At 39.6% G+C, this 25,517-nt stretch overlaps 1 protein-coding gene across 2 annotated transcripts in view; it reads left to right on the top strand.

Moving 5' to 3' along the window:
- The window catches only part of LOC136856916 (organic cation transporter protein), a 457,434-nt gene that overhangs the window by 378,549 nt on the left and 53,368 nt on the right, over positions 1-25,517 (top strand). For both annotated transcript variants that reach the window (XM_067135162.2, XM_067135163.2), the window contains exons 3-5: positions 15,499-15,664; positions 16,584-16,687; positions 22,644-22,798. In XM_067135162.2, coding sequence (XP_066991263.1) covers positions 15,499-15,664; positions 16,584-16,687; positions 22,644-22,798 — 425 coding nt within the window. The remainder of the gene's footprint in view (positions 1-15,498; positions 15,665-16,583; positions 16,688-22,643; positions 22,799-25,517) is intronic.

The raw sequence follows: 25,517 nt of genomic DNA, 5'->3' as shown, positions 1-25,517 counted from the left end.
TAAAATGTTATTTAATTTCATAATTGGATGATTTTCCAGTGAGTTACATTCCTGGATCATTGATAGACGAAATACCTACTTATCTGAAGTTACATTTCTGAGTCTTCATAATAGTTTTCTATTATCCGAAAATGTAAACAGTAGTTCAAGCTTTACTATACCGGATCTTTCGAAAACCTCCAGAATGATAGCTCTGGTGTCTTCTTGTAATTGAGCAGTTTATTGCTCCATACACACCTCCTTTCGCAAATAACTTGTCAGTGTAACAGAAAACCAATCATCAATAATGGAATTACCACACGCTTACCTCGCAAAACGTAAACCAAAATACACATCTCAGTAGCCCGGTAGCTTGCTGGCCACGTGGAGCGCTGCAGTCGCATGGATGAAAAAACTGGGCTGGCTTCGCGACTGTGTATATTACACTGTGATCTGTACCCTTTACTTACAATCCCATTTATGTAATTACCCCAATAAAGATATTTCCTTATATTAACCACATCAACGTAGTAATTAAAACTGAGAAGACTTTTCCATTCAAGAGAAAAGATCTGAATTGGTAACAAGTGAATGAGTCTTCTTCCATTCCAACAATGACAGACCACTTACGTCAGTGGTGACCCGGCAAACCTTTCGTGATTTCGACTGGGTTGTATTACCTCATCCAACCTATTACCCTGGCACTGCATCTTCCGAGCATTACCTATTCAGATCATTGTATGATTTCCTTAAGTAACACCTTTATTCTTTCCACGGCGGCCACCTCAGGCCGTCCTATGTGCGAATTGTCTGTTAGTGAGAAGTTCCGCGATCGAAAACTACTTCTGACACGCTTGATTCATCCCTGGATCTTCTCCGTACACTGCACACATTTCTGATTTGTGAGACAGTTTTTCCTTCACGGTAATAAAGAAACATAAGATGCCGAAAATTATCCTTATTGCCGTCCATACTCGTACACGCGGAAGATGTGACCAAGGTCAGTCACAAACATGAACTGACGTATCACACAGCTGATCTGGTTGTTGACCCTATGACACAGGGGTGTTTCGGCAACGTCCATAACGCAGCTGTACAGCGGGTGTAGTATCGTCAGGCGTTTCGCAATGGAACGTGCACGATACCAGCGAACGACCTTGTTTTTTGAGTCCACCTAATAGTTTCCAGTGGTGCTGTCTGTTACCCAGCCCACTGATGAGCCATTCTCTTATTGGTTTGAATTATATTCCGGCGCACAAACACTAACTTTTTTGCTCTAGGTGGGAAGTATAAGGGGAGGAGTAAAGAAAAAATGAACCTGAGTAGTTGAAACGGACTGCCTTGTAACTTGAGCTGTCTTGACCTCGTTACATGCTGTGAACCAAGCGTAAGATTAGGTTTTTAGTCAGCATAAGGGAATTGCTAGAAGAAGATGAGCGTAATGGTCGTTGTAAAATTCCGTTACAAAAATAAATCAATGTTTCTATATCGGCAAGATTCCGTACACTCGACTGTACAGAGGGAAACAAGAGAAAGAAACGTGAGAGATTTCTGTCAATTTTACAGGAAACACGTGTGTGTTTGACTTCAGTTCCATCACGGGTTGAGCTTTTAGTTTAGAAACAAGCTCAAGTTTCTCAGTAATTATTCAAATGTTTTATTATAAAACTTAAGCCTGTAAAATAAATGTGGTTTTCTGTGGGTTCCCATTTTCACACCAGACAAATGCCGGGGCTGTACCTTAATTAAGGCCACAGCCGCTTCCTTCCCACTCCTAGCCCTTTCCTATCCCACCGTCGTCATAAGACCTATCTGTGTCGGTGCGACGTAAAGCAAATAGCAAAAATGAAAAACAAAAGTTCAAGCTGTTAGTTTTGTTTCTCTTATTCTTTCTTAAAATAAATTTTCCGTGAACTTATTTCAATTTCACCAACAATAACACAGAGGCTCAGAAGTTCTGCGGCCCACCCATTGAGAACCATTGCTTTACATCATTCATGTCTCTTCCCAGTTTGTGACGTACGCTTTTCGTACGACAGGTCTCAGCGTGGATTGCCTGTCGTTTACTGTAGTGAGAGATTGAGTAGATGTTCACATTTTTCCCCTTAATACAATCGGTGTCACCACCACCACCTGGACATTTAACATGGTCAGAAATGTTTTCATATGAGAGTAGTCTTGGTAAATACTCTTACCATTAATCACTTTGTCACTTGCACGTCCGTACAGTCTGTTCCAGAATAGTAAATTTGAAATTAATGGTAGCTTGCATATGCACTCGGCTGTCAGCGTACAGTGTTTATGAAGTGAGACTTTGTTATGAAAACAAAAAGAAACTACAGATGAAATGATGGGCGGAGGGAGTGGGAGAAAGCACACTTACGAGTTTGAGAAGGCACTACACAATGTCCAGTTCTCATGTGCAACATTAACTGCTAATAGAAAACCTTGTTGAAGTTTATCTTCAGATGTTACAAAAACTATCTGCCTCTATGGAGGAAGATGCTACTACTACTACTTTTAAAATGCTATTCATTCGGGGCGTCGACCTAAGAAGATATTTTGCCCCATATGTTGTAAACCTGCGTGTATTTGGAAATGGCGGGAATGTAGAGTGTTCAATGTGAAGAAAGGAACATTAAGGACGACACGAACACCCAGTCCCCAGGCCAGGGATATTAATCATTTACAATTAAAAACCCCTTACCCGGCCGGGAATCGAACTCGGGGCCGCCGGTGACTACTACTACTACTTTTTACAATTTGTTTTACGTCACACCGACACAGATAGGTCTTATGGTGACGATGGGATGGGAGAAGCCTAGGAGTGGGAAGGAAGCGGCCGTGGCCTTAATTAAGGTACACCCCAGCATTTGCCTGGTGTGAAAATGGGAAACCACGGAAAACCATCTTCAGGGCTGCCGATAGTGGGGTTTGAACCCACTATTTCCCGAATACTGGATATTGGCCGCACTTAAGCGACTGCAGCTATCAAGCTCGGTCTACTACTACTACTACTACTACTACTACTACTACTTTAAGAACATTGTATGTACTTTCTGCAAGTACTTAGGGGTCGATCAGCTGGGCACATGCACAGTAGTTATAGTAATTGTTATTATCAGTCAAGAGTTATTCCTTGAAAGCAATTCAGCTCAGTTCTGATTCAGTTCTGTCAGCGGTCTATCGTCTTACCAGCACAGCAATACAACAGACTGCTAAAATAAAAACAAGACTGTATATATATTTGTGATGAAGAGGAACTGCTGGTTGGTCATCACGCAAGCTTGTAGTTTTAAACTATTCTTGAAATCGTTGTCATAGCCACGAAACCTGCAATATTAAACTCATTTTTCTTTTAAAAATTCCCCTGCTTTGACCGGAAATCGAAAAATCCTCTTCCACGATCTCGTGTGCCAAGCAGTAGGAAGGGTTTAGTGATCCTGGGCGAGACAGTTGTGTCGTGTGCCTTGAGCTGGAGCTGTTGTAAAGCAGAAGTGGAGCAAGGTCAACCTGCGGTCTCATAATAAGTCTCAGCTATAATTGTAGTTCAAATGAGCTATTGAGAACGATGTGTTAGTTTCTTCAAAGACCTGCTCACTTCGATTACTGCATAATACAGCAGGTTCATTGTGATCATTAACTCCGTGCACTTATCACTTACTTTATGCGAATAAGTGTGTGATGTTACTTATACTAATAAATGCCAGTCGAAGTGTAACGATTATATCCAAAGGTGTAAAAATGAAAAAAGACATTAATTAACGACGCACTTCCAGGTAACTTAGCACCTTATGATCTGGTAGCAGTGAACCTTACGCCCCAAGGATAAAAATTGAAAATTACCGTAACTCACCAAAGAGGCAGATCTGAGGAAGTGGAAGTCGAAATAAGGGCCCTGAAGCAAACCACAAGTACGCAAGTGTAAGCATTTTTTTACCATATGGGAGACGATGACAATAGATTTCGCGGGCTTAAAATTATTCTTGAAGTCCAAACTATTCCTTACTGTCAAATCCCGAGAAAGAAGTGAGAGGAAGTTTTAGGGATATTGTGGAGGTAAGGATACATAATCAATAAAGGAAGTTCCATTGAAGTTATTTCGTTGGTTGGGCGTAAGTGAATGGGCCTGCTACTAACCGTAATATGAATGTCATTGTATGTATGTATGTATGTATGTATGTATGTATGTATGTATGTATGTATGTATGTATGTATGTATGTATGTATGTATGTATGTATGTATGTATGTATGTATGGACGTAGGCTTGTTCCACCTTTCCTCCTAAACCACTGGACCGATTTCAGCAAAACTTGGTACCTTGGTACACATATTACTTACCATCTGGAAAAGAGTATTGTGATGGTAGGGCACCTCTAGGGTTCGGGGTGGGGAGGGTAGACATGCAACAATAATAAAAATAGTGTTGAATCCATAGTGTTCGGGGGCGTTGAGGTAAACAGTGACTCACCAGATGTCGTTTAAGTCAAAGTTCACATCAATCAATCAATCAATCAATCAATCAATCAATCAATCAATCAATCAATCAATCAATCAATCAATCAATCAATCAATCAATCAATCAATCAATCAATCAACCAATCAATCAATACTGATCTGCATTTAGGGCATTCGACCAGGTGGCAGATTCCCTATCTGTTGTTTCCCTAGCATTTTCTTAAATTATTGCAAAGAAATTGAAAATTTATTGAACATCTCTCTTGGTATGTTATTTCATTCCCTAACGCCCCTTCCTATAAACGAATATTTGCCCCAATTCGTCCTCTTGAATTCCAAATGTATATTCATATTGTGATATTTCCTACTTTTAAAGACACCACTCAAATATATTCCTCTACTAATGTCTTTCCACGCCATCTCTCCACTGACAGCTCGGAACACACCACTTAGTCGAGCAGCTTGTCTCCGTTCTCTCAATTCTTCCAAGCCCAAATATTGCAACTTTTTTAAGGCTACTCCTTTGTTGGAAATCACCCATAACAAATCGAGCTTCTTTTCTTTGGATTTTTCCTGTTCTTGAATCAAGTAATCCTGGTGAGGGTCTCATTCACTGGAACCATACTCTAGTTGGGGTCTTATCAGAGACTTATTTGCCCTCTCCATTACCTCCTTACTACAACCCTAAATACCCTCATAACCATGCGTAAAGATATTTAGCCTTTGTTTACAATCCCATTTATGTGATTACCCCAGTGAAGATGTTTCCTGATATTAACACCTAGGTACTTACAATGATCCTCAAAAGGAACTTTCACCCCATCAACACAGTATTTAAAACTGAGAGGACTTCTCCTATTTATGAAACTCACAACCTGACTTTTAACCCCGTTTATCATCATACCTTTGCCTGCTGTCCATCTCACAACATCATCGAGGTCACGTTGCAGTTGCTCACAATCTGGTAACTTATTTATTACTCTATGCAGAATAACATCATCTGCATATAGCCTCATCTCTGATTCCACTTCTCTTCTCATTATCATTTACATATATGAGAGAACATAAAGGTCCAATACTGCCTTGAGGAATTCCCCTCTTAATGATTACAGGGTCAGATAAAGCTTCGCCTACTCTAATTCTCTGAGCTATATTTTCTAGATATATAGCCACCCACTCAGTCATTCTTTTGTCTAGTCCAGTTGCAGTCTTTTTTGCCAGTAGTCTCCTATGATCTACCCAATCTACCTCCAGTGGCATGGGGGTGAGAGGGGTGAAAAAGGAAATGTCCAAAATGACCGCGAGGGTGGATGTATGTGTTCATGCTCCAGCATAGTTTTCAACCAAACTTGTCACACATATGAGTTTGCGGCCAGGGTTAACCTTAGTTTTCCCATCTGTACACTGTTCGTGTGGATAAAGGGAGTACATAACGTGAAACGAGAGCAGTACCAGCAGTTTTTGTATTACTGCCAAGCAAAACGATGAGAGATCTAAAAGCGATTCTTTTCATAACTAAAACTTAACTTGACGAAATGGAAACCAACCGAGCTGACAGTAGACTTCCAAAGCGCTGCTGTGTCTGCTTGATGAATATCAAGTATCTGGCCGCATCATTCATTTTAGTCAATGCATCTGGAGGAAAATGCACGAAATTGGAGTGTCAAGAGACTACATGATCATCGAAGAAGTACGTTGACATTTGAGAATGTGTGCGGCGTTGGGGAAAGCGCTCCGCAGAACGAGCTGTTCACAGAATTCTTCGATTATTACGTTGGTTAGTGGTTACAGAATCTTTATGTTCCAGTGGAGATGTGAAACCCTAGCGAAACTGTAATGCAAAACGCCATAGGTCCAACAACACCGTACAAGGCTATTGGAACACAAATTGAATTTTTCTGTAGACAATCAAACACGAAGTATTTTTCACCTTCTTGAAATCTTAAAAAGTGAAACTGGAGTCTGCCATTACATATGACAGATCCACGCCCAATTCAGCAGGGAATAAACGTAAACTAGCTTACAGGAAACTAGGAAAGAGGTAAAAACTTAAGGAAATATCTGAAGAACGTCGTTCATACCTAACTACATTAACATAGAAGCTGCAATTGTGTATGTAAATAGTAAACTGACAATGGAACTAGACATAACTGATAAATTTTATTGCAAGAATTATCTTCCTGTAATTTTTTAATACACCTAACATATAACAATGTGTTATTTATATTCTCTTCAGTCCAGTGCCTGAACAAAGTGTGAGGGAAATGGCTACAGAAAGACTGTAAGAAAGATAATGGCCGGCAAGTTAACATAAAGCACAGCTGATCCTTTCGCTCTCTCACAACTCTGTCATTGAAATCACTTCGTTTTCTGAAAAGATTCGACCGGTATGGGACCCTTATACCGGAATTCTTCCGGTAAAAATAGGGCTTATAGTCAGTGTAGTATAATAATGATCAACTGAACTGTTTTCCTCTCTCTCTATGTCCTTGTTCACCCTTGAAGATAACTCTCTGTGGTGGGGTAATGGAGATTATCAAGACGCTTTATTAATTAGAATTTGAACATGGATATACTTGGAGAAACCGGTCTAGAAAGCCAAGAATAACGGCCGAGAGGATTCGTCGTGCTGACCACACGACACCTCGTAATCTGCAGGCCTTCGGGATGAGCAGCGGTCGCTTGGTAGGCCAAGGCCCTTCATGGGCTGTAGTGCCATGGGGTTTGGTATGGTTTTGTACTTGGAGAAAAGCACCCTCTTCTCAGTGAGGACTCAAATCATGTAGAATGAAAACAACAGAAGTATCCAGTTTCTATGGAATATTGTGTATAGAAACGAATGTCTGCTTTACTACTTCTGTTTCCATTCTTGAGATCTCTGAATACCGTGATGTGAATGAGTGCGGGCACTCACTCACTCTGAGGAGAACACTGAGGAGGCCATGAGACTGAAATCTGATCAGCCAGAAGTCAAGCGGCTGTAATTGAATCTCTGGTGACAAACATATTCTTGCTCAACAGTTGTGGTAAATTAATAGAACCAACCACTAATATGGCTCACGTCACATCAATTGAGAAATATATACAATGTCCCTCCCTGTTATTGCCTCTTGGGGTTCGCCAGCTGCGTACAGTGACCTCAAAGCAGGGCAGACAGATCCAAAGTGGTTTCAAAGTATTGGTCAGTGGTTCCCTCAAAACGCGATACTCCATTGTCGCCACACTATAATTTATGAACTAACAGACCCGCCATCAATAAAAAAAGGATTGTAAGATCGCAGACATTATAAGCACCAAAATCTGAGTGCTTGCCAATCCTGAAGATTGAAACAGAACCATATCGAATCTTTGAAGGTTTTTTCTTCTTCACAAGTTGCTTTACGTCGCACCGACACAGGTAGGTTTTATGGTGACTCTGGGGCAGAAAAGGGCTAGAAGTGAAAAGGAAGCGAGCGTGATCTTAATTAAGCTACAGCCCCAGCATTTGCCTGGTGTGAAAATGGGAAACCACGGAAAACCATCTTCAGAGCTGCCGACAGTGGGATTTGAACCCACTGTCCCCCAAAAACTGAATACTGGTCGCACTTAAACGACTGCAACTATCGAGGTCAGTCTTTGAAATCTTGTCGTGCAGATCTGTAGATTTTGACATTAGGTTTAAATGTTCTGTTAGACTATTCCAAGGTGTTCAAAGAACATTTCTCAACATTTTTGTTAAGTTTAGTGAACGAAAACTATCATCGAATCCAAAATTAATTCTCTCCATACTCCTTACATTACTCTTTCAATACTCCTCATATAGGACTACACATCTGATCAGAAGTATCCGGACACCTAATCGAAGTTGTCGTCTTGAGTATTTTTCAGATATTCTGCCCAGTAGTCAGCATTAATACGGGTTAGGAAGGCTGACTCCTTTCTTAGCTGGCATTATAGCTCGAACTCTGCCGGGGAGACTGTCTACTGGATGTTGGAACTCTCCGGTGAATTGCAGACCATTCTTGCAGCGCTGTTGTACGTATAGTTAGTGGTGTTGTGGTCTGGGACTTGATGCTGGGATTCCATGAGCTATTTACACGCCGTTTATCTAAGTTTGCTGAAGCTCTTCAACTTGCCCATTTACCTCGTACAGTTAGGAGCGTCAGACTGGAGAGGTCTACATGTTCTTTTTATATATATACTAGCTGATGTACCCATCCTTCGCGACGGAATTCTACATCGTATACGGAATTCTAGTGTACACGTTGTGAGCAAGATTGTATTAAATTGCATAGCTCTTAACATTACCCTAGAAACGCGACGGGGAAGTCACCAAACATCTTTTCTCATTTGAAGATTGAGTTAGGTAATTTTCAATTTAATGGTAGACCCGCTTGCATACCATCAGTCACAATGAGGTTGGGGAGTTTTCATTAACACTCACTCTCCACCTACCTTTTTACATCCTCAGAAAGACTGTCTTCGTCGCTTTCCCAACTGAAGTGAACATACATTACAATGACGTCGGTAGGAATGGCGCGATTTAAAGCAATGCTTTCATATGAAATGCTCAATCAAATAAAACACCACACATTTTCTCACTTTTAACGAACAGGACTACACTGCCGATCTAACAGTCCCAAGTTCCATAGCTGGAATGACCAAGCCGCAGACAGCCATGATTCGTGAACACTCTTCATCTTTTCTTTTGGCGGGGAGAGGGTCGAATAATGGAGACTCCCAGGGCAAAAACTATGCCCTTTTACTAATCTGTTTCCTAGGAATACCCGATGAGGCGGAAAATATCAAATCACTACACTGGCGGCGGAAAAATCTATCTGACTTGGAGGCAAATTTTTCCTCCAAGCCAGAGGAGAAACCCCTCTTCACTGATAATTTGGAATAAAATGAATGTAGAATTTAATAAAAGTGAAGAGGAAGAAGCTTTTCTTAAGAAACGGCTCTTTTCAGGGTTGAATTTTGAGTTATTTAGTGAATTGTGGTGCTATAATTTGGAATAGGCCTAAATTGTTATTCTAGACCAGGTCATACTACTGCTACTACTACCACCACCACCACCACCACCACTATTAAGCCTAGGCTAGGGAATGTTTTCATTCCCCTCCCCGGAAGTTAGCCACTGCCTTAAGTATGCACACTGCTCTTTCAGCGTAGGGATCGAATAGCTGGAATACTATGAAGAACCAGTGTGTTACGTACCAGCTGTGTCAGAAAACGCACGAACCAGAGGAATGGCATGCTAAAGAAGAAAGTTTTCTAACTCCCCGGCTATTTCCCGCCAATATAGTCAGCTAGTATACTCGGTACGCAGCAGTAATCCCATCTATCGCAGTTGAGAGGCAGCATAAGAGACAAAGAACATCACAACAAACAATGTTCAATGTAATGTTATTGTTGATCAATGTTATGCGCTTTCGATATTGTAGGCCTTTACATTTAGTTTTCTTCCGACTCTGAAATATCACTCATCATAGTCGGTACGGTAAAACTGAATAAAACATAAATGATCGGAAATTGTATTATCTGCAACTATTGTTATATAGTACTTTTCGATAGGACTAAAAACAGTGGTACTTAAAAAATAAATTTTAGGCGCCTTCCCCTAAACTACAATTTCATCCAGGGTGAACAAAATTGTTTATATCTTAGACTGTAGTTTCTTATTCCCCGACTCCTATTACCAATTTTCATTAAATACTGTTAACTCATTTTCTCGTGGCTCGGCGTCGATATGAACTTAGCAACAAAAAATACAAATTCATGAATATCTGTGTTATCATAGCCGGTACGGTAAAAATGTATAAGGCATAAATGGTCATAAATTTAATTCTATATAACTTTGTTATGTAGTATTTATCGATACGACCACTAATAATATAAATATTTGAGAAATATATTTTAGGCCTTCCGCTAAACTACCATTTCATTCAGCGTGAATAAAAAATTTTATAGCTTAGATTGTAGTGGCTTATTCTCCGACTTTGTTTACCAGTTTTCAATGAGATAGAACCACTAATGACGTAAATATTTAAGAATTAATATTTAGGCCTTCCCCTAAACTACCATTTCACTCAGCGTGAATACAATTATTTATAGCCTAGATTGTAGCGACTTATTTCCAGATTTTTCATACCACTTTTTATTAATATGGGACCACTAATAACATAAATATTTCAAAATTAAATTTTAGGCCTTCCCTAAACTACCGCTTCTATCAGCGTGAATAAAATTATTTATTGCTTAGATTGTAGCGACTTATTCCCCGACTTTGCATACCAATTTTTATTAAATTCTCTTCAGCCGTTTTCTAGTGATGCGTGTACAGACAGACAGACAGACAGACAGACAGACAGACAGACAGACAGACAGACAGACAGACAGACAGACAGACAGACAGACAGACAGACAGAAATTACGGAAAAGTAAAAATTGCATTTCCTTGTTACTATGGACATGACCGATACAGAAATACCATTCTTTTCAAATTCTGAGCAATGTACAGACAAAACTCTTATTTTCATGGGCGCCCGCAGGATCTTTTCCAGGAGGGGGCACATTAACAATTTTCTTGAATATAAAAACCAATATAACGTCAGCAACATTAAATTGTTTACAGAAACTTCCAGTTATAACATATGCTAGATGACTGTCAGTAATTTCAGTTTATGAAATAATCTGGTATGATATTAAACAATTGAACATCAACATCTTTAGAATTCCAGGGGGGAGCAAGTGCCCCCCCTTGCCCCCCTTGCGGGCGCCCATGCTTATTTTATATATCTACTAGCTGATGTACCCGTGCTTCGCTACGGAATTCTGAACTGTAGGCTATACAGAATTCTAGGGCAGGTGGTGTAAACGTTGTGAGCAAGATTGTATTAAGTTGCATAGCTCTTAACGTTGCCCTAGAAACACGACGCGGAAGTCACCAACGTCTTTTCTCATATGAAGACTGGGTTAGGGAATTTTCATTGCAATGGTAGGCCAGCTTGCCTACCATCAGTCACAATCAGGTTGGGGAGTTTTCATTATAATGGCAGACACTCACTCTCCACCTGCCTTTACAGATTCTCAGAAAGACTGACTCAGTGGTTTTCCCAACTGAAATGAACATGGGTCATTACAAGGACGTCAGTAGGAATGGCGCGATCAAAAGCAATGCTTTCATATGAAATACTCGATCAAATAAAACCCACACATTTTCTCACTTTTAACGAACAGTACTACGCTGCAGAACTAACAGCCCAAAGCTACAGAGCTGGAATGACCAAGATGCAGACATCCGTGATCTGTGAACAATCTTCGTCTTTTTTTCGGCCGGGGGGTTCGAATAGTGGATAGTCCCAGGGCAAAGTCTATGCCCGTTTCCTTATCTGCTTCCTGGGAGTACCCGATGAGTCGGAAAATCTCAATTCACCACACTGGTAGGGGAAAGAACTATCTGACGTGGAGGCAATTTTTCCTCCAAGCCAGAGAAGAAACCACATCTTCGCTGCTAATTTGGAATAAAATGAATGTAGATTTAATAAAAGTGAAGAGGAAGAAGCTTTTCTTAAGAAACGGCTTTTTTTCAGGGTTGAATTTTGAGTTATTTAGTGAATTGTGGTACTATAATTTGGAATAAGCCTAAATTGTAATTCTAGACCAGCTCATACTATTACTACTAACTGAGCCTCAGACTTAAGTGCGCACACTGCTCATTCAAAACAGCGCGTCAAAGTAGGTATCGAATAGCTGGAATACTATAATGTACCAGTGTGTTACGTACCAGCAGTATCAGAAAATGTATGAACCAGAAGAATGGCATGCTAAAGAAGAAAGTTATCTAACTCCTCAGCTATTTCCCGCCAATATTCAGTTAGGCTGTTATACTCGGTACGCAGCAGTTGAATGTCAGCATAAGAGACAAAGAACATTACAACAAACAACGGTCAGTGTAATGTTATTGTTGATCAATGTTACGCGCTTTCGATATTGTAGGCCTTCACATTATTAATTGTCTTTCGATTCTGAAATACCACTCTTATCGTAGTCGGTACGGTAAAACTGAATAAAACATAAATGATCGGAAATTGTATTATCTATAACTTTTGTTATGTAGTACTTTTCTATAGGACTAAGAACATAGGTATTTACAAATGAAATTTTAGGTGCCTTCCCCTAAGCTACCATTTCACTCAGGGTGAATACCATTGTTTATAGCTTAAACTGTAGCTTCTTATTCCCCGACTCAATATACTGATTTTCATTAAATTCTGTTTACCCATTTTCTCGTGGCTCGGCGTTGATATGGACTTGGCAACAAAAATCCAAATTCATGAATATCTGTGTCATTATAGGCCGGTACGGTCAAAAGGCATAAGACGTAAATGATCGGAAATTAAATTCTATATAACTTTAGTTATGTAGTATTTATCGATATGACCACTAATAATATGTAGTATTTATCGATATGACCACTAATAATATAAATATTTGAGAAATAATTTTAGGCCTTCCCCTAAACTACCATTTCACTGAGCGTGAATAAAATAATTTATAGACTAGATTGTAGCGGCTCACCCCCCCCCCCCCCGACTTTACATATCGATTTTTATTAAATTCTCTTCAGCAGTTTTCTCGTGATGCGTGTACATACATACATACATACATACATACATACATACATACATACATACATACATACAGACAGACAGACAGACAGACAGACAGACAGACAGACAGACAGACAGACAGACAGACAGACAGACAGACAGACAGACAGACAGACAGACAGACAGACAGACAGACAGACATTACGGAAAAGTAAAAACTGCATTTTCTTGTTACTGTGGACATGAGCGATACAGAAATACCATTCTTTTGAAATTCTGAGCAATGTACAGACAAAACCTTTATTTTATATACGTATATTTAATTCATTTATTTATTTACTTGGCACCTCACACCCAACTTCTTGTTTTATCTTCCCATTACACTGCCTGAAAAAAAAAAAAGTGAAGCACTCGGAAGAAATGGTCGAATGTTAATATAACTTCGTACATTTACACACCATCGGTGGGTATGTAAATGATTAGAGTTGCAATTCTCTGTGACAGGTAGAAAATGGCCACCAGAGTGCATTAGCCTATTTCGTGTTTAGTGTTGACACCAGGTCTAGTAGGGTATATAAGGGGTGTGAACAGCGTTAGATGTTGAGTGATGACTGTGGAGGACATGCATATGCTGCGTTCTCGTGTGAGACAGCGTTATCAGTACCTGGTTAGCGTGCTGGCCTTTGGTCACAGGGATCCCGGGTTCGATTCCCGGCAGGGTCGGGAATTTTAACCATCATCGGTTAATTTCGTTGGCCCGGGGGCCGTCGTCTTCATAATTTCATCATCATCACGACGCGCAGATCGTCTACGGCGTCAAATCAAAAGACCTGCAGCTGGCGAGCCGAACATGTCCTTGGTCACTCTCGGCACTAAAAGCCATACGCCATTTCATTAGTACCTGACGGAGTCTGAAAGGGGACTCATTGTGGTACTTCGTTTGAGCGGTGGTCGAATCTTGCAGGATTTATGGGGCATTCGGATGTGTCGGTGGCCCGATGTTGGACTGCATGTGAGCGTGAGGGCAGGCATAGTCATCGGCAGGGTTTCGATTGATCACGTCTGAGCGCTACAAGGGGGTGTTGCCGTATTGTGCACCAAGCACATCGTAACCCCTTCACATCTGCGTCTGCCATCCCAGAACAAGTAATGGACTCCCTGCAACATGCTGTGTCATCCCGCACCATCGGTCGGAGATTAGCACCAACCGGACTAAGGAATTACCGTCCCATGCGTAGACTGCTGTTAACACCACAACACAAACAGCTGCATTTGGGTAGGTATCGTGACCGGGAAGCATGGACTCTGATGAATGGCGTCGCACTGTGTTCAGCGATGAATCGCGGTTCTGCAGTACCACGAGTGATCATCGTCTGCGAGTATGGCGGCGACCCGAGGAGAGGACCCATTCTTCCAGTGTTTTGGAGACGCACAGCGGTGTTACTCCTGGCGTCATCGTGTGGGAAGCCATCGAGTGTGACTTCAGGTCATGGCTGGTAGTGATTGAGGGAAGGAACAATGGTACGTCACGGACATCCTGCGTCCTCATATGTTACCCATACTGTGGGGCTATTCTTCAACAAGACAATGCTCGTCTACACTCGGTATGTGTCTCTATGAACTGTTTGCGTGGTATTAAGGTACTCCCGTGGCCAGTAAGGTCCCCAGATCTGTCCCCGATAGGACATGTGTGGGACGAGCTCGGATGTAAACTCCGTCTTAGTGCCAATATCCAGGATATCAAGGACCAGTTACAACAGCTGTAGGCCAGCTTGCCTGAGGAGAGGATGCAACGCCTTTATGACACCCTTTCCAACCGAATCTGTGTATGCATCCAGACAAGAAGGGGGTGCAACGTCGTGTCTTTAAAAGTAGGAAAAATCACAATATGAAGATAAAGTTGGAATTCAAGAGGACAAATTGGGGCAAATATTCGTTTATAGGAAGGGGAGTTAGGGATTGGAATAACTTAGCAAGGGAGATGTTCAATAAATTTCCAATTTCTTTGCAATCATTTAAGAAAAGGCTAGCAAAACAACAGATAGAGAATCTGCCACCTGGGCGACTGCCTAAATGCAGATCAGTAGTGATCGATCGATCGATGATTGATTGGTCTTGTACTGCCAAGTTCTTTGTAAATTTGACTCGATTTCGAAACTACTGAAATAACATCACATACCCTCTCAATATGTTGTTTCCTTCTCCCCTTCTGGGTATTATTATTATTATTATTATTACTATTATTATTATTATTATTATTATTATTTCCTCTTGCATTGTATATAGACTCTGCTTCTTCTTTCCTTCCTTCGGTACTTTGCTATCCCCACCATTCCATACCATAGTTCGTTCTTCTTTCTTTGTTTTAATTCCTTCATTCCAGTTCAACCTTTTTAGGTATTGCTAAAAACACACGCATAGACGGGATTTTCTTGTATTTATTCAGACTTGGTTTCCTGTTCACAGGAGTATAACTGGAAAAAACTGTACTGCTCCAGATTACGATTACGCTTACCTGGCCACTTTGCGATATGAGGAGGCAATGCAGAACATTACAAACCATCCAGTCAGCAGCAGAACCACTTGTACTAAATACGACTACCAGGATGCAGGGACCAGCATTGTGTCCGAGGTGAGTTCATTATTTAATTAGGTACTAGAAGAGGTTTCCCATGGTTTCCCATTTTCATAAAATTCCCAATTCGGCCAGGAATCGAACCAGCAACGTCTTGGACCAAAAGCCACCATGCTGAACAGTTAGGCACTGAGTTGGACGGTGCAACGTTACTCCACTAGAAGAAAGGAAAGAGGTCATTCCACAGAAAATTAATTTACGATCTTGCACACGGTTTTGAGGTCTTTCAGAAATCTTTCTTAGCATGGAAATTTGTAAAATGCACATTTATTGCATTTTTAAGTTACTACACCTTCAGAGTAAGAGTGACTGAAATTTGTTTGCAATAATATAGGATAGTCCATTGCAGAACTGTTATGATTAATGAGCACAGGCTTTTCTTTATTTCAGCAATATTTTTCTCATAGTAATTTCACTGGTAAACCACATTGTACAACAGAGTCAAAAACAAATTAAATGCTCTTTAAATACAGAAACACCAGCATAATTTAAACTAATAAAAAGGAGTACAGTTTAACACTGGCTTCCATAAAAAACATATTTCCACATTTAGACATAGCATTAATATCCTATGAGCACCACTTTCTAACAATTTTAAACAAAACTGTTCATTGGTATATATATTATGAACTACAATATTATAGTCAGTGATACATGCACCATTTTGCAAGTTTCAAGTTGTAACCCCATGCTGAAATGGGTCTAAGATTCTCTAGTATCACCAACAGATTTCATGAAGTCCCTTGGTAAATCTGTAGGTATCAGTTCCATTCTCTCAAAGTTGAACATGTGCATTCTTTTTTTAAATAATTTTTTTAACATTCTGTAATAATCATTGCATGTTAAAGTTTTCCAACTGGAGCTGTTGTGTACAAATTTGTTTTACTCTATTGAATGAGGTATGTTCTTATTTCAGTGGGACTTGGTGTGCGATCGCCTGGTCATGCGCTCCACAGTACAGATGGTGGTAGCTCTTGGCAAGTTCATAGGTGCTCTGCTGTTTGGATTTGTGGCTGACAAGTATGTGGATGTACTCTTTATCTTAATTCTTATGGTACTGTAAATTTGAATTTTAGTGTACTTTAAGTATCATATTCTCTCTCTCTGTGTACATTCTTATTCACCATGTTCCACCGATCATGATTACTTTTTAAAAATTCCCTCATGTCTGTCTTATCAGCCTGGAACTGTCTAATAGTCCTACTTTCACAACCTTCCTTTCTATTACATTATTTTTAACTACTGGTACAACAAAGAGAGTTTTGTGATCACGTACACCATCTATTACTTCAGTTTCTCTATAGAGGTAATTTGGTTTTACCATCACGACATATAAGAATATTCTTCCCACTGGTTGGTTCCATCACTTCATGATTTAGCTGTCTTTACCAGATTTGCGATTTGTTGGTCATGCTTCCTGTCATTAGCATTACATTCCCAATTGAAATTTGGTTAATTGAGATCACCTGCTAAAATCATATTCCTTTTCAGTGTCGTTTCCCACATAGCTGATTATCTTATCAAATAATTTCACATCAGCATCAGCGCCACCCTTTCCAGGTCTGTTCACCCGAAAAACATCAAATTGTCTCTTATCCTTAGAGATGTTCCTCATCCTTAACTTTTTTGTCGTTCACAAATTCTTCCTTCACCAGAGTGAATACTCCTCCTACCATTCTCTCACTGGTTCTATAATAAACACTCCAGTTCTGTGAGAAATTCTCCACATCCATAATACCACTTCTCAGCCATGATTCAACTTCTATCATAATACCTGGTAAATATATATCTATTCAATTACTTCATTCTACTCCTTTCTTTACAATACTTCAACAGTTTAACACAAACAGTTCTACAGTATGTCATCCTTACTTGATTTCCAGATCGTTGTACTCCTATAATCAGTCCTAATCCACCCAGTTTCTCTGAATGTACCTCCCTATAACCCTTCTAATGAAACCTCCTAATGTACATGTACCACTGTGGTTCAAGTAAAGGTAATCTGAGTGCAGATCCCTATCTCCTATCCACCCATTTTGATCTAGAATCTCACTCCCAGTTTCCCACATTCCCACTCAATAAAATCATTTAAATTACTGATCACCTTCCAATCAGTATCCCTCCAACACAGTATTTCACTGATAACAATCTCTGGTTTTTAAAACTCATCCTGTGCTGCAGAACCCATACATCCCCAACTATGTTGGTACCTATATATGCTTTCCTTACATTGTTGGTAGCAACATGGAAAATTACCACCTTCTCCTTACTTTCCTCCTCCCCTTCTGTTTTACAAAACATCTGCCTTAATTTAATTCCTAGATAACACTCTATCTTGATTTCCTTTCCTCCACACACTTTCCCCAATGACTAATAATGAAGTCCCAGAATAATTTATGTACTTGTGGAAATGTGCATGTATCTGGTTCATTGTCGAACAGAAATTGTAACATCGATGACGCTCAGTCAACATTCTGAAAATCGTTTCTTATGTACAGTACTTCTAGTTCAGTCTTCAGCTGTGTCTTAATTAGACAGGAATACAGATGTGGCTCTCTGTTTAATTTTCTTTCTGGAAAAAGAGTCAGAATAGATTTCCAAATGAATGCACATGACCAGACTAGAAGCCAGTGGGTGTGAAAAAAATTCTTTCATGTGAACAGTTATTACATCATACACATCATATTACATCATCACCCACCACCCCACAGGTGTGGGAAAAGCAGAAGAAGAAGAAGACAATTGTTTTTAGCAGCTGCTGAATGATCCAAGGTTTTCTGCATATTCTGTACAAGTTGGTCATGGGATGTTATATCAGCGTCCAAGTCTGTGGTGCAATTCCTGACTTTACTTTCTCAACATGCTTTCAGAAATCTGAAACATGTTCTTTCACTTCAATTGCATCGATATTTCTGTGTTGTAACAGTTTGGAAAGAATGCCACATGTGGCATCAATCTGTGAAAGAATTTTAGCCAGATTATAAATTCCTTATCTCTCAAGGTGGACAGAAGCCTGTAGCTCTCCCTCCTCGTGACATCATCAACAAGCTAACTTTTACATGTCTTCCAGACATTCTATTAAATTATCCATGTTCTGTCCCTGTAAAAATTAAGAGGGGAATTCCTCAAGGCAGTATTATTGGACCTCTATGTTTTCTTATATATATATATCAGTGATATGTGTAAAGAAGTTGAATCAGAGATAAGGCTTTTCGCAGATGATGTTATTCTGTACAGAGTAATAAATAAGTTACAAGATTGTGAGCAACTGAAAAATGACCTCGATAATGTTGTGAGATGGACAGCAGGCAACGGTATGATGATAAACAGGGATAAAAGTCAGGTTGTGAGTTTCACAAATAGGAAAAATCCTCTCAGTTTTAATTACTGCGTTGATGGGGTGAAAGTTCCCTTTGGGGATCATTGTAAATACCTACGTATTAATATAAGGAAAGATCTTCATTGGGGTAATCACATAAATATGATTGTAAATAAAGGGTACAGATCTCTGCACATGGTTATGAGAGTATTTAGGGGTTGTAGTAAGGATGTAAAGGAGAGAGCATATTTGTCTCTGGTGAGACCCCAACTAGAGTATGGTTTCAGTGTATGGAACCCTTACCAGGATTACTTGATTCAGGAACTGGAAAAAATCCAAAGAAAAGCAGCTCGATTTGTTCTGGGTGATTTCCGACAAAAGAGTAGCATTACAAAAATGTTGCAAATTTTGGGCTGGGAAGACTTGGGAGAAAGGAGATGAGCTGCTCGACTAAGTGGTATGTTCCGAGCTGTCAGTGGAGTGATGGCGTGGGAGGACATCAGTAGATGAATAAATTTGGATGGTGTCTTTAAAAGTAGGAAAGATCACAATATGAAGATAAAGTTGGAATTCAAGAGGACAAATATTCATTTATAGGAAGGGGAGTTAGGGATTGGAATAACTTACCAATAAATTTCCAATTTCTTTGCAATTATTTAAGAAAAGGCTAGGAAAACAACAGATAAGGAATCTGCCACCTGGACGACTGCCCTAAATACAGATCAGTAGTGATTGATTTAATTCACAAACAAGCTGAGAAATTACAGTACATCTGGTGGTGATATTTGGAAGCCTCTTCTCTACCAGAGAATCTAAAACTTCCATTCCCTGTGCTGATCAAGAAAATAATACTGGGAATGCAGTTAAATTGGAAAAGAACATCTTGCATGAACTATTTTTAGATACTGCTGTCCGTAAAATGAAATCAAACCTGTGGGCATAACAACTGGACATAATACGCTTAAGGGTAAATCTAATTTATTCTGGCCTGCACTCTGTTTCTATCCCCGCTTAATATTGCTGCTCCATTGTAGCATTGTCCAGTAACAATCTGTTTGTTGCTATCCACTTGCTGTTCCAATTTTGCTTGAGCAATTTATAAAATATAGACTCAAGCATCTTCATCCTTCGGCTTGACAAAACCCCTGATATCTTTTCACTGCAACTCCTGCAGATTTGTATCTATAAATAATTACCATTTGTTGTAATTTATTAACATTTATTGTTTTATCATCCATAACTGCCAAAAATGAGTGGCATGAATCTCATTAGATATTTTAATCTCTGCATGTGTTCAGCATGCAATCAAGAAGTTCATTTTGAACAGTGTGTTAAGTAACTTTAAAATCTGTATCACTTTCCTAATGCTCTTCCATTGCATTGTCAATAGAACTTAAGAAGTTCACCATTCCTGTGAAAATCCCTGGATTATCAGAAGTTTTGCTCTCATCGTGACCACGCAATGACAGTTTGAAAGCTCTTCAAAATTCCACACAGTCAATTAATCTGGACAGTATGTACCTATTTGCATTGACTTTATCATTTTTTAAATCAATTCACAGTAAGTGGAATCCAGGTGTGTGGTGATATTGACACAGCCTAGCATATATTCAGTATTCTAAATTTTCAAGTGCATAAGAATTTTCATGTTTATTTTTCTCAAGTGAGCTTTATTTGTTGAGTAATAGACAGAGCAAGAAAAAAGAAAGAGCATTCCTAGATACACATACACACAGCCACTTGTGTGTTTCGTACACTTCTGTCTATGCCTATACTCTCGTTTCTCGTTTTTGTAAATTTTCAGTAATCAAATCTGCTCTGTCTGGTGCAAGCCTTGTGTAACTTACACAGGTAGGTTAATATTTTGCTGGTTAAATTAACCTGAACTGAATTAATTTCCTCTTATACAAAGAATACCGCATTCACATAAATCGTACAAGCACAAAAGAAAATGCAACACTCAAATTAATTTCACTTGAAATTATTCTCCACTCACAGTGTAAAGCAAACTCTTTCCCGCATGTATGAACACCTGTTCAAAATTACTAGCAAAATCTTCCGACAGTGTAATGCAATAGTAGCACCTGCGAGGCAGAGGCTATCAGTAACGGATGGTGGCGGAACCTTGTGGTCAACTGTAATACTATTGTTGTCTTTATCTTATCTCCCGTTAGAGGGTGGTTGTAGGCAGAAAGTCACATACCATAACATGTTCCGTGCTTATGATGATACCTGTGTATGAACTATGATGTCATTCTGTATGCACATTCGTATTGAAATGGGAATGTCACCGCAACATTCACTATCAAAGAATTTCTGGTGCAACTTGTAACAAGACCTGTATGAGAGGTTTGGAAAGACTGCTGTGCACGTGCGTGAATGATGTAGCGGCTATGTGCGCAACCCGATCACTGCAGGAGAGCCAGCCAAGGACACATTTCAGGTCAGTTGGTCCAGAAGTTTTCGAACCTGTCCAGAACAAACAAAACAGGCACTATCTCATTTTTTTAAATAGTATAGATGACCTGCATGAACTGATGACAAATGTGTCAACAACTGAAGACAAAATATCATAAATTTTTAGTCTTACAACCATTCAAATATATAACTATTTTGACACTTGTAATGTTAAGGCAACATACTTTGTTTACCTTTTTCTGTATTTATACCCTAAGAAATACATTTTAGTAGACTGTTTGTTCATTGTGAGGAGACATTTGTAGTGAATCATTGCACAAACACAAATTCTGACTGTCTCTGAAATACAAATTCAGGTTGAAGTGATATTATGTACAAAAGACAAGGAAGTAACAGTAAACAGAGGATGAACCATACTGTCCAGCATAATACTCTTGGACAACCTTCACAAGTTCTCTGGATGTTAGTTAGTAAGAGTAAGTCACTAGATTGCGGCACACTCAAAAGCTCGAACTTGTTTAAACTCTGATGTCATCTGTTTGAGCAGCTTGAGCCGGGCTCAGGTACATCACTACTTGTAGGTGATTGCTTGTACGTCAGTTTCTTCGAGTGTTACCTCACGGTTCAAATGAGTGAGTGCTCACTCAGCTGAGTTGGTTCAGACAACAGTGATATACTTGTGTTCCAACATTACGATTGGTAGCTCCTATATACATTTTCATTCAAGGAATATTGTAAACTATGGATCTAGAGATAGGGTCCTTGGCTGTGTTTAACTCTAGGCTATTTTTGTATTTGAGTACTTAACAGATCTGGTCATCCGAATGGCATATAGATTCTGATCTGTAAGGATAGGGCATTCTTTTAATTCGTAACCATTTATCAGTGTCTTCATATGTGGATCTGATTTCATTTCTCCTAACAATTGGCAATGATAATTGCTAACTGCAAAAAAACTGAAAATTCAGCTGTTTTATATGCATTCTAAGTTAACACAAATACTTCTCAAAGTTCAATAACCATCTGTGGCAAGAAGTTTATTCTAATTATTATTATAATTAACAGATATTTTCTGAAGAATATTGTCCATATTTGTCAGAGCTGTCGAGAGGTCTTTGCTTGTCAATAGCTTTGGGATTAGCCTACATCAGCTTTTTCTTGCCAGTGTTTTCATACTTCTATCTTGATTCCTCTCAGATGTTAGAAATTATTTTTATTAATACAGAATTTCTGTTTTAGGTGGGGTCGAAAGTGTAGTTTTGTCATCTCCTGTGCAATGTACATCATAGCAGGACCTCTCGGAGGGCTGATACCAAACTATTGGCTGTTTGTGGTAACTCGGTTGTTTCTGGGAATGGCAGGCTCTGGATGTTACAACTGTGCTTTTACCTTGTGTAAGTATTTCAATTTTGTTTTTTCTCTATCTCTATTCTGATATCACATCACTACCTATCATAACTGAAAATATTTGTACAATTTTTTGTTTCTGATTTAATTTGTATATTTTGTTTGTTTGTTTTGTTTGTTTGTTTATTTATTCTGGAGACCTTTGAGCCACAGTGCTCATGGGGAAATTTTCAAGATTTTATTACATTTTCTTCTGTCACCTTTGAGCTGTGTTTTCCTAACTTTGAAATATCCCACAGCATTTCACATGGTGACACAGGTAAAATACTCTTATCCTAATGGCAAGTGGAGGATAAGGTTTTAATTATTCTTAATCTCTTGTATGGTTTACTGCGCCTCAACCAGCCCTCATCATTGGAGAGAGAATTCTCTGAAATAAGTATGAAATACATACTATAGAAAGAAAGCAACCAGTCATTTAAACAATGAAACTCTGCTAGAATTGGCTATATTTAAAAGCATTAAGTGTATTTGCTATATACATACTGTAAAAAGTGAACATTGTGTAAACGCATTTGAGTACGAAAAATATACAGATAGCTTAGTGCAAAAAAATGATAGTGGACAGATACTCTGTTAACTATTTGTCATTAGCTGTTACTCATCTGAGTATACAATTTTTTGCTTAAGCAACCACTTCACACTCAGTGCACTTTATAAGCAAACTTCTGGTGTCTGAACAAACCAATTCTTGTGTAGAACATGCATCTACACAAATTGCAGTTGGGGGGACCTGATCGTGCGTTGCTCATACGCTTTTGTAGGGCAGACATTTTGTCCAGATTAGACTACGGCCAGACAGCATATGGATCAGAAAGAAAAGGTTCTTGATAACCTGAATAGTGTCCACCACAGCAGAGTTAGGTTGGCAATAGGAGCTTTCTGTATAACTCCCATTGCTAGCTTGCTCGCTGAATGTGGTGGGCTGCCTTTACACTTGAGGAATGAGCAAACACTGTTGTCCTGTGCTGTGAATCTGCAGCAGATGCCACTTCATCCAAACTACCCCTGTGTATTCCACAAGGAAAACAGTCGGCTGAATGCTACTTGTCGACAAGCAACATAGCCGGTTGGTATACCCTTGGATAGCAGTTACAGATTGTTTGATATATCTTCAGTTCCTTGTCTTGTTAGAGGACCAAGTAAAGTACCTCTGTGGTAAATACAATGATCTGAAGTCATCCTGGATCTGCATACTGGCCCAAAAGTGAACACAGACACCTTCATTTATCAGAGGCTCTTCATATCCGTTGTTAGCCTGTATATAGGGTCAGTAGATATATACACGGATGGTTCGAGGGCAGAAGCAGTAGTAGTCTGTACATTAATCGTCGATAATGAGAGGTTTCTTTTTGCTCTACCTAAAACATGTAGTGTGTACACAGTAGAGGTCCATGCTATCCTTGAAGCTTTGCAGTACGCGCTGTCCAGTGAACATCAGCACTGTCTGCTCTATACTGACTCCTTGGGCTTGTTACAGTCTATCAATATATGTTTCCCACAGCACCCTCTGGTACAGTAGATCGAGGACCTGCTGACTGGGTTGTGGAGGGTTATTACCAGGATTACGTTTCTGTGGCTCGAAAGCCACATGGGTATAGTGGGAAATGAGTTAGCTGACAGGGCTGCCAAGAAGGTGGTCACTTTGCCCCCGTTGCCTTACAAGATTCCAGCCAGTGGTTGTCAGCTGAGACATTTATTAATGTCCCATTGGGAGCTGGAGTGGCAGGCCAATCCTCCTCTTTCAAATAAGCTGAGAATGACTTCCCTTTGGGGCTCTCGGAGAGAAGCAGTGGTATTCTGTGGTCTTCAGATTGGCCATAGTATAGCAACTCACTCATAATTACTAATAGGAGAAGTGTACGTACATGAGCGCACACGCGTGCGTGCGCACACATACACACACACACACCCCGTGTATAATTGGGGCAGCCATTTGACCATAGTAAAAATCCTATCAGAGTGCACAAACCTGGCTTATCTGCACCATAGTCTAAAACTTCTGAGTTCCATCTCCCTCATTCTACGAGATGACGAGCAGTCAGTAGACCTTTTCTTCAGTTTTATGGGGGATAGTGTCCAGTTGTCATATTAAAAATGAAGTTTGTATTTTTATTTTTGCTTTTATTCTTTTGATTACATTTTTGGCTGGTTTTTGTATGTTTTAATATGATTTAAGGTTTTATTATTATCATTTTTCATATCCTAGGCAGTGGGTACATTTCAATCTGTTATTTCATTTTGTCTCATCTTGTACCATTGGGGGCCAATGACCTAGATGTTAGGCCCCATTTAACAAGCATCATCATCATCATCATCATCATCATCATCATCATCATCATCATCATCATCATCATCATCATCATCATCATAATCATCATAAGATTGCAGTTAATAGATGGTGGAGGGCATGGTTTGGACTCAACATGTGTTTCCCAGGGCTGCAGGTTTGTGTTGGTTAAATAGTAGAATTGCTGTTACAGCAATTCCATTATTCATAGAATGCTTTCATGATGCCCCTGATAAATACAAATGCTCTACCATTTTAGACTTGCTCCTCTCTTTGTCCTCATCTCATTTCTGTCCGGCTTCATGGCTAAATGGTTACCGTGTTGGCCTTTGGTCACAGGGGTCCCGGGTTTGATTCTCGGCAGGGTAAGGAATTTTAAACATAGTGGGTTAATTCTGCTGGCACAGGGGCTGGGT

This window comes from Anabrus simplex, chromosome 1, assembly GCF_040414725.1.
Source record: "Anabrus simplex isolate iqAnaSimp1 chromosome 1, ASM4041472v1, whole genome shotgun sequence".
Taxonomy (NCBI): Eukaryota; Metazoa; Arthropoda; class Insecta; order Orthoptera; family Tettigoniidae; genus Anabrus; species Anabrus simplex.
This window is presented reverse-complemented; position numbering and strand designations above follow the sequence as displayed.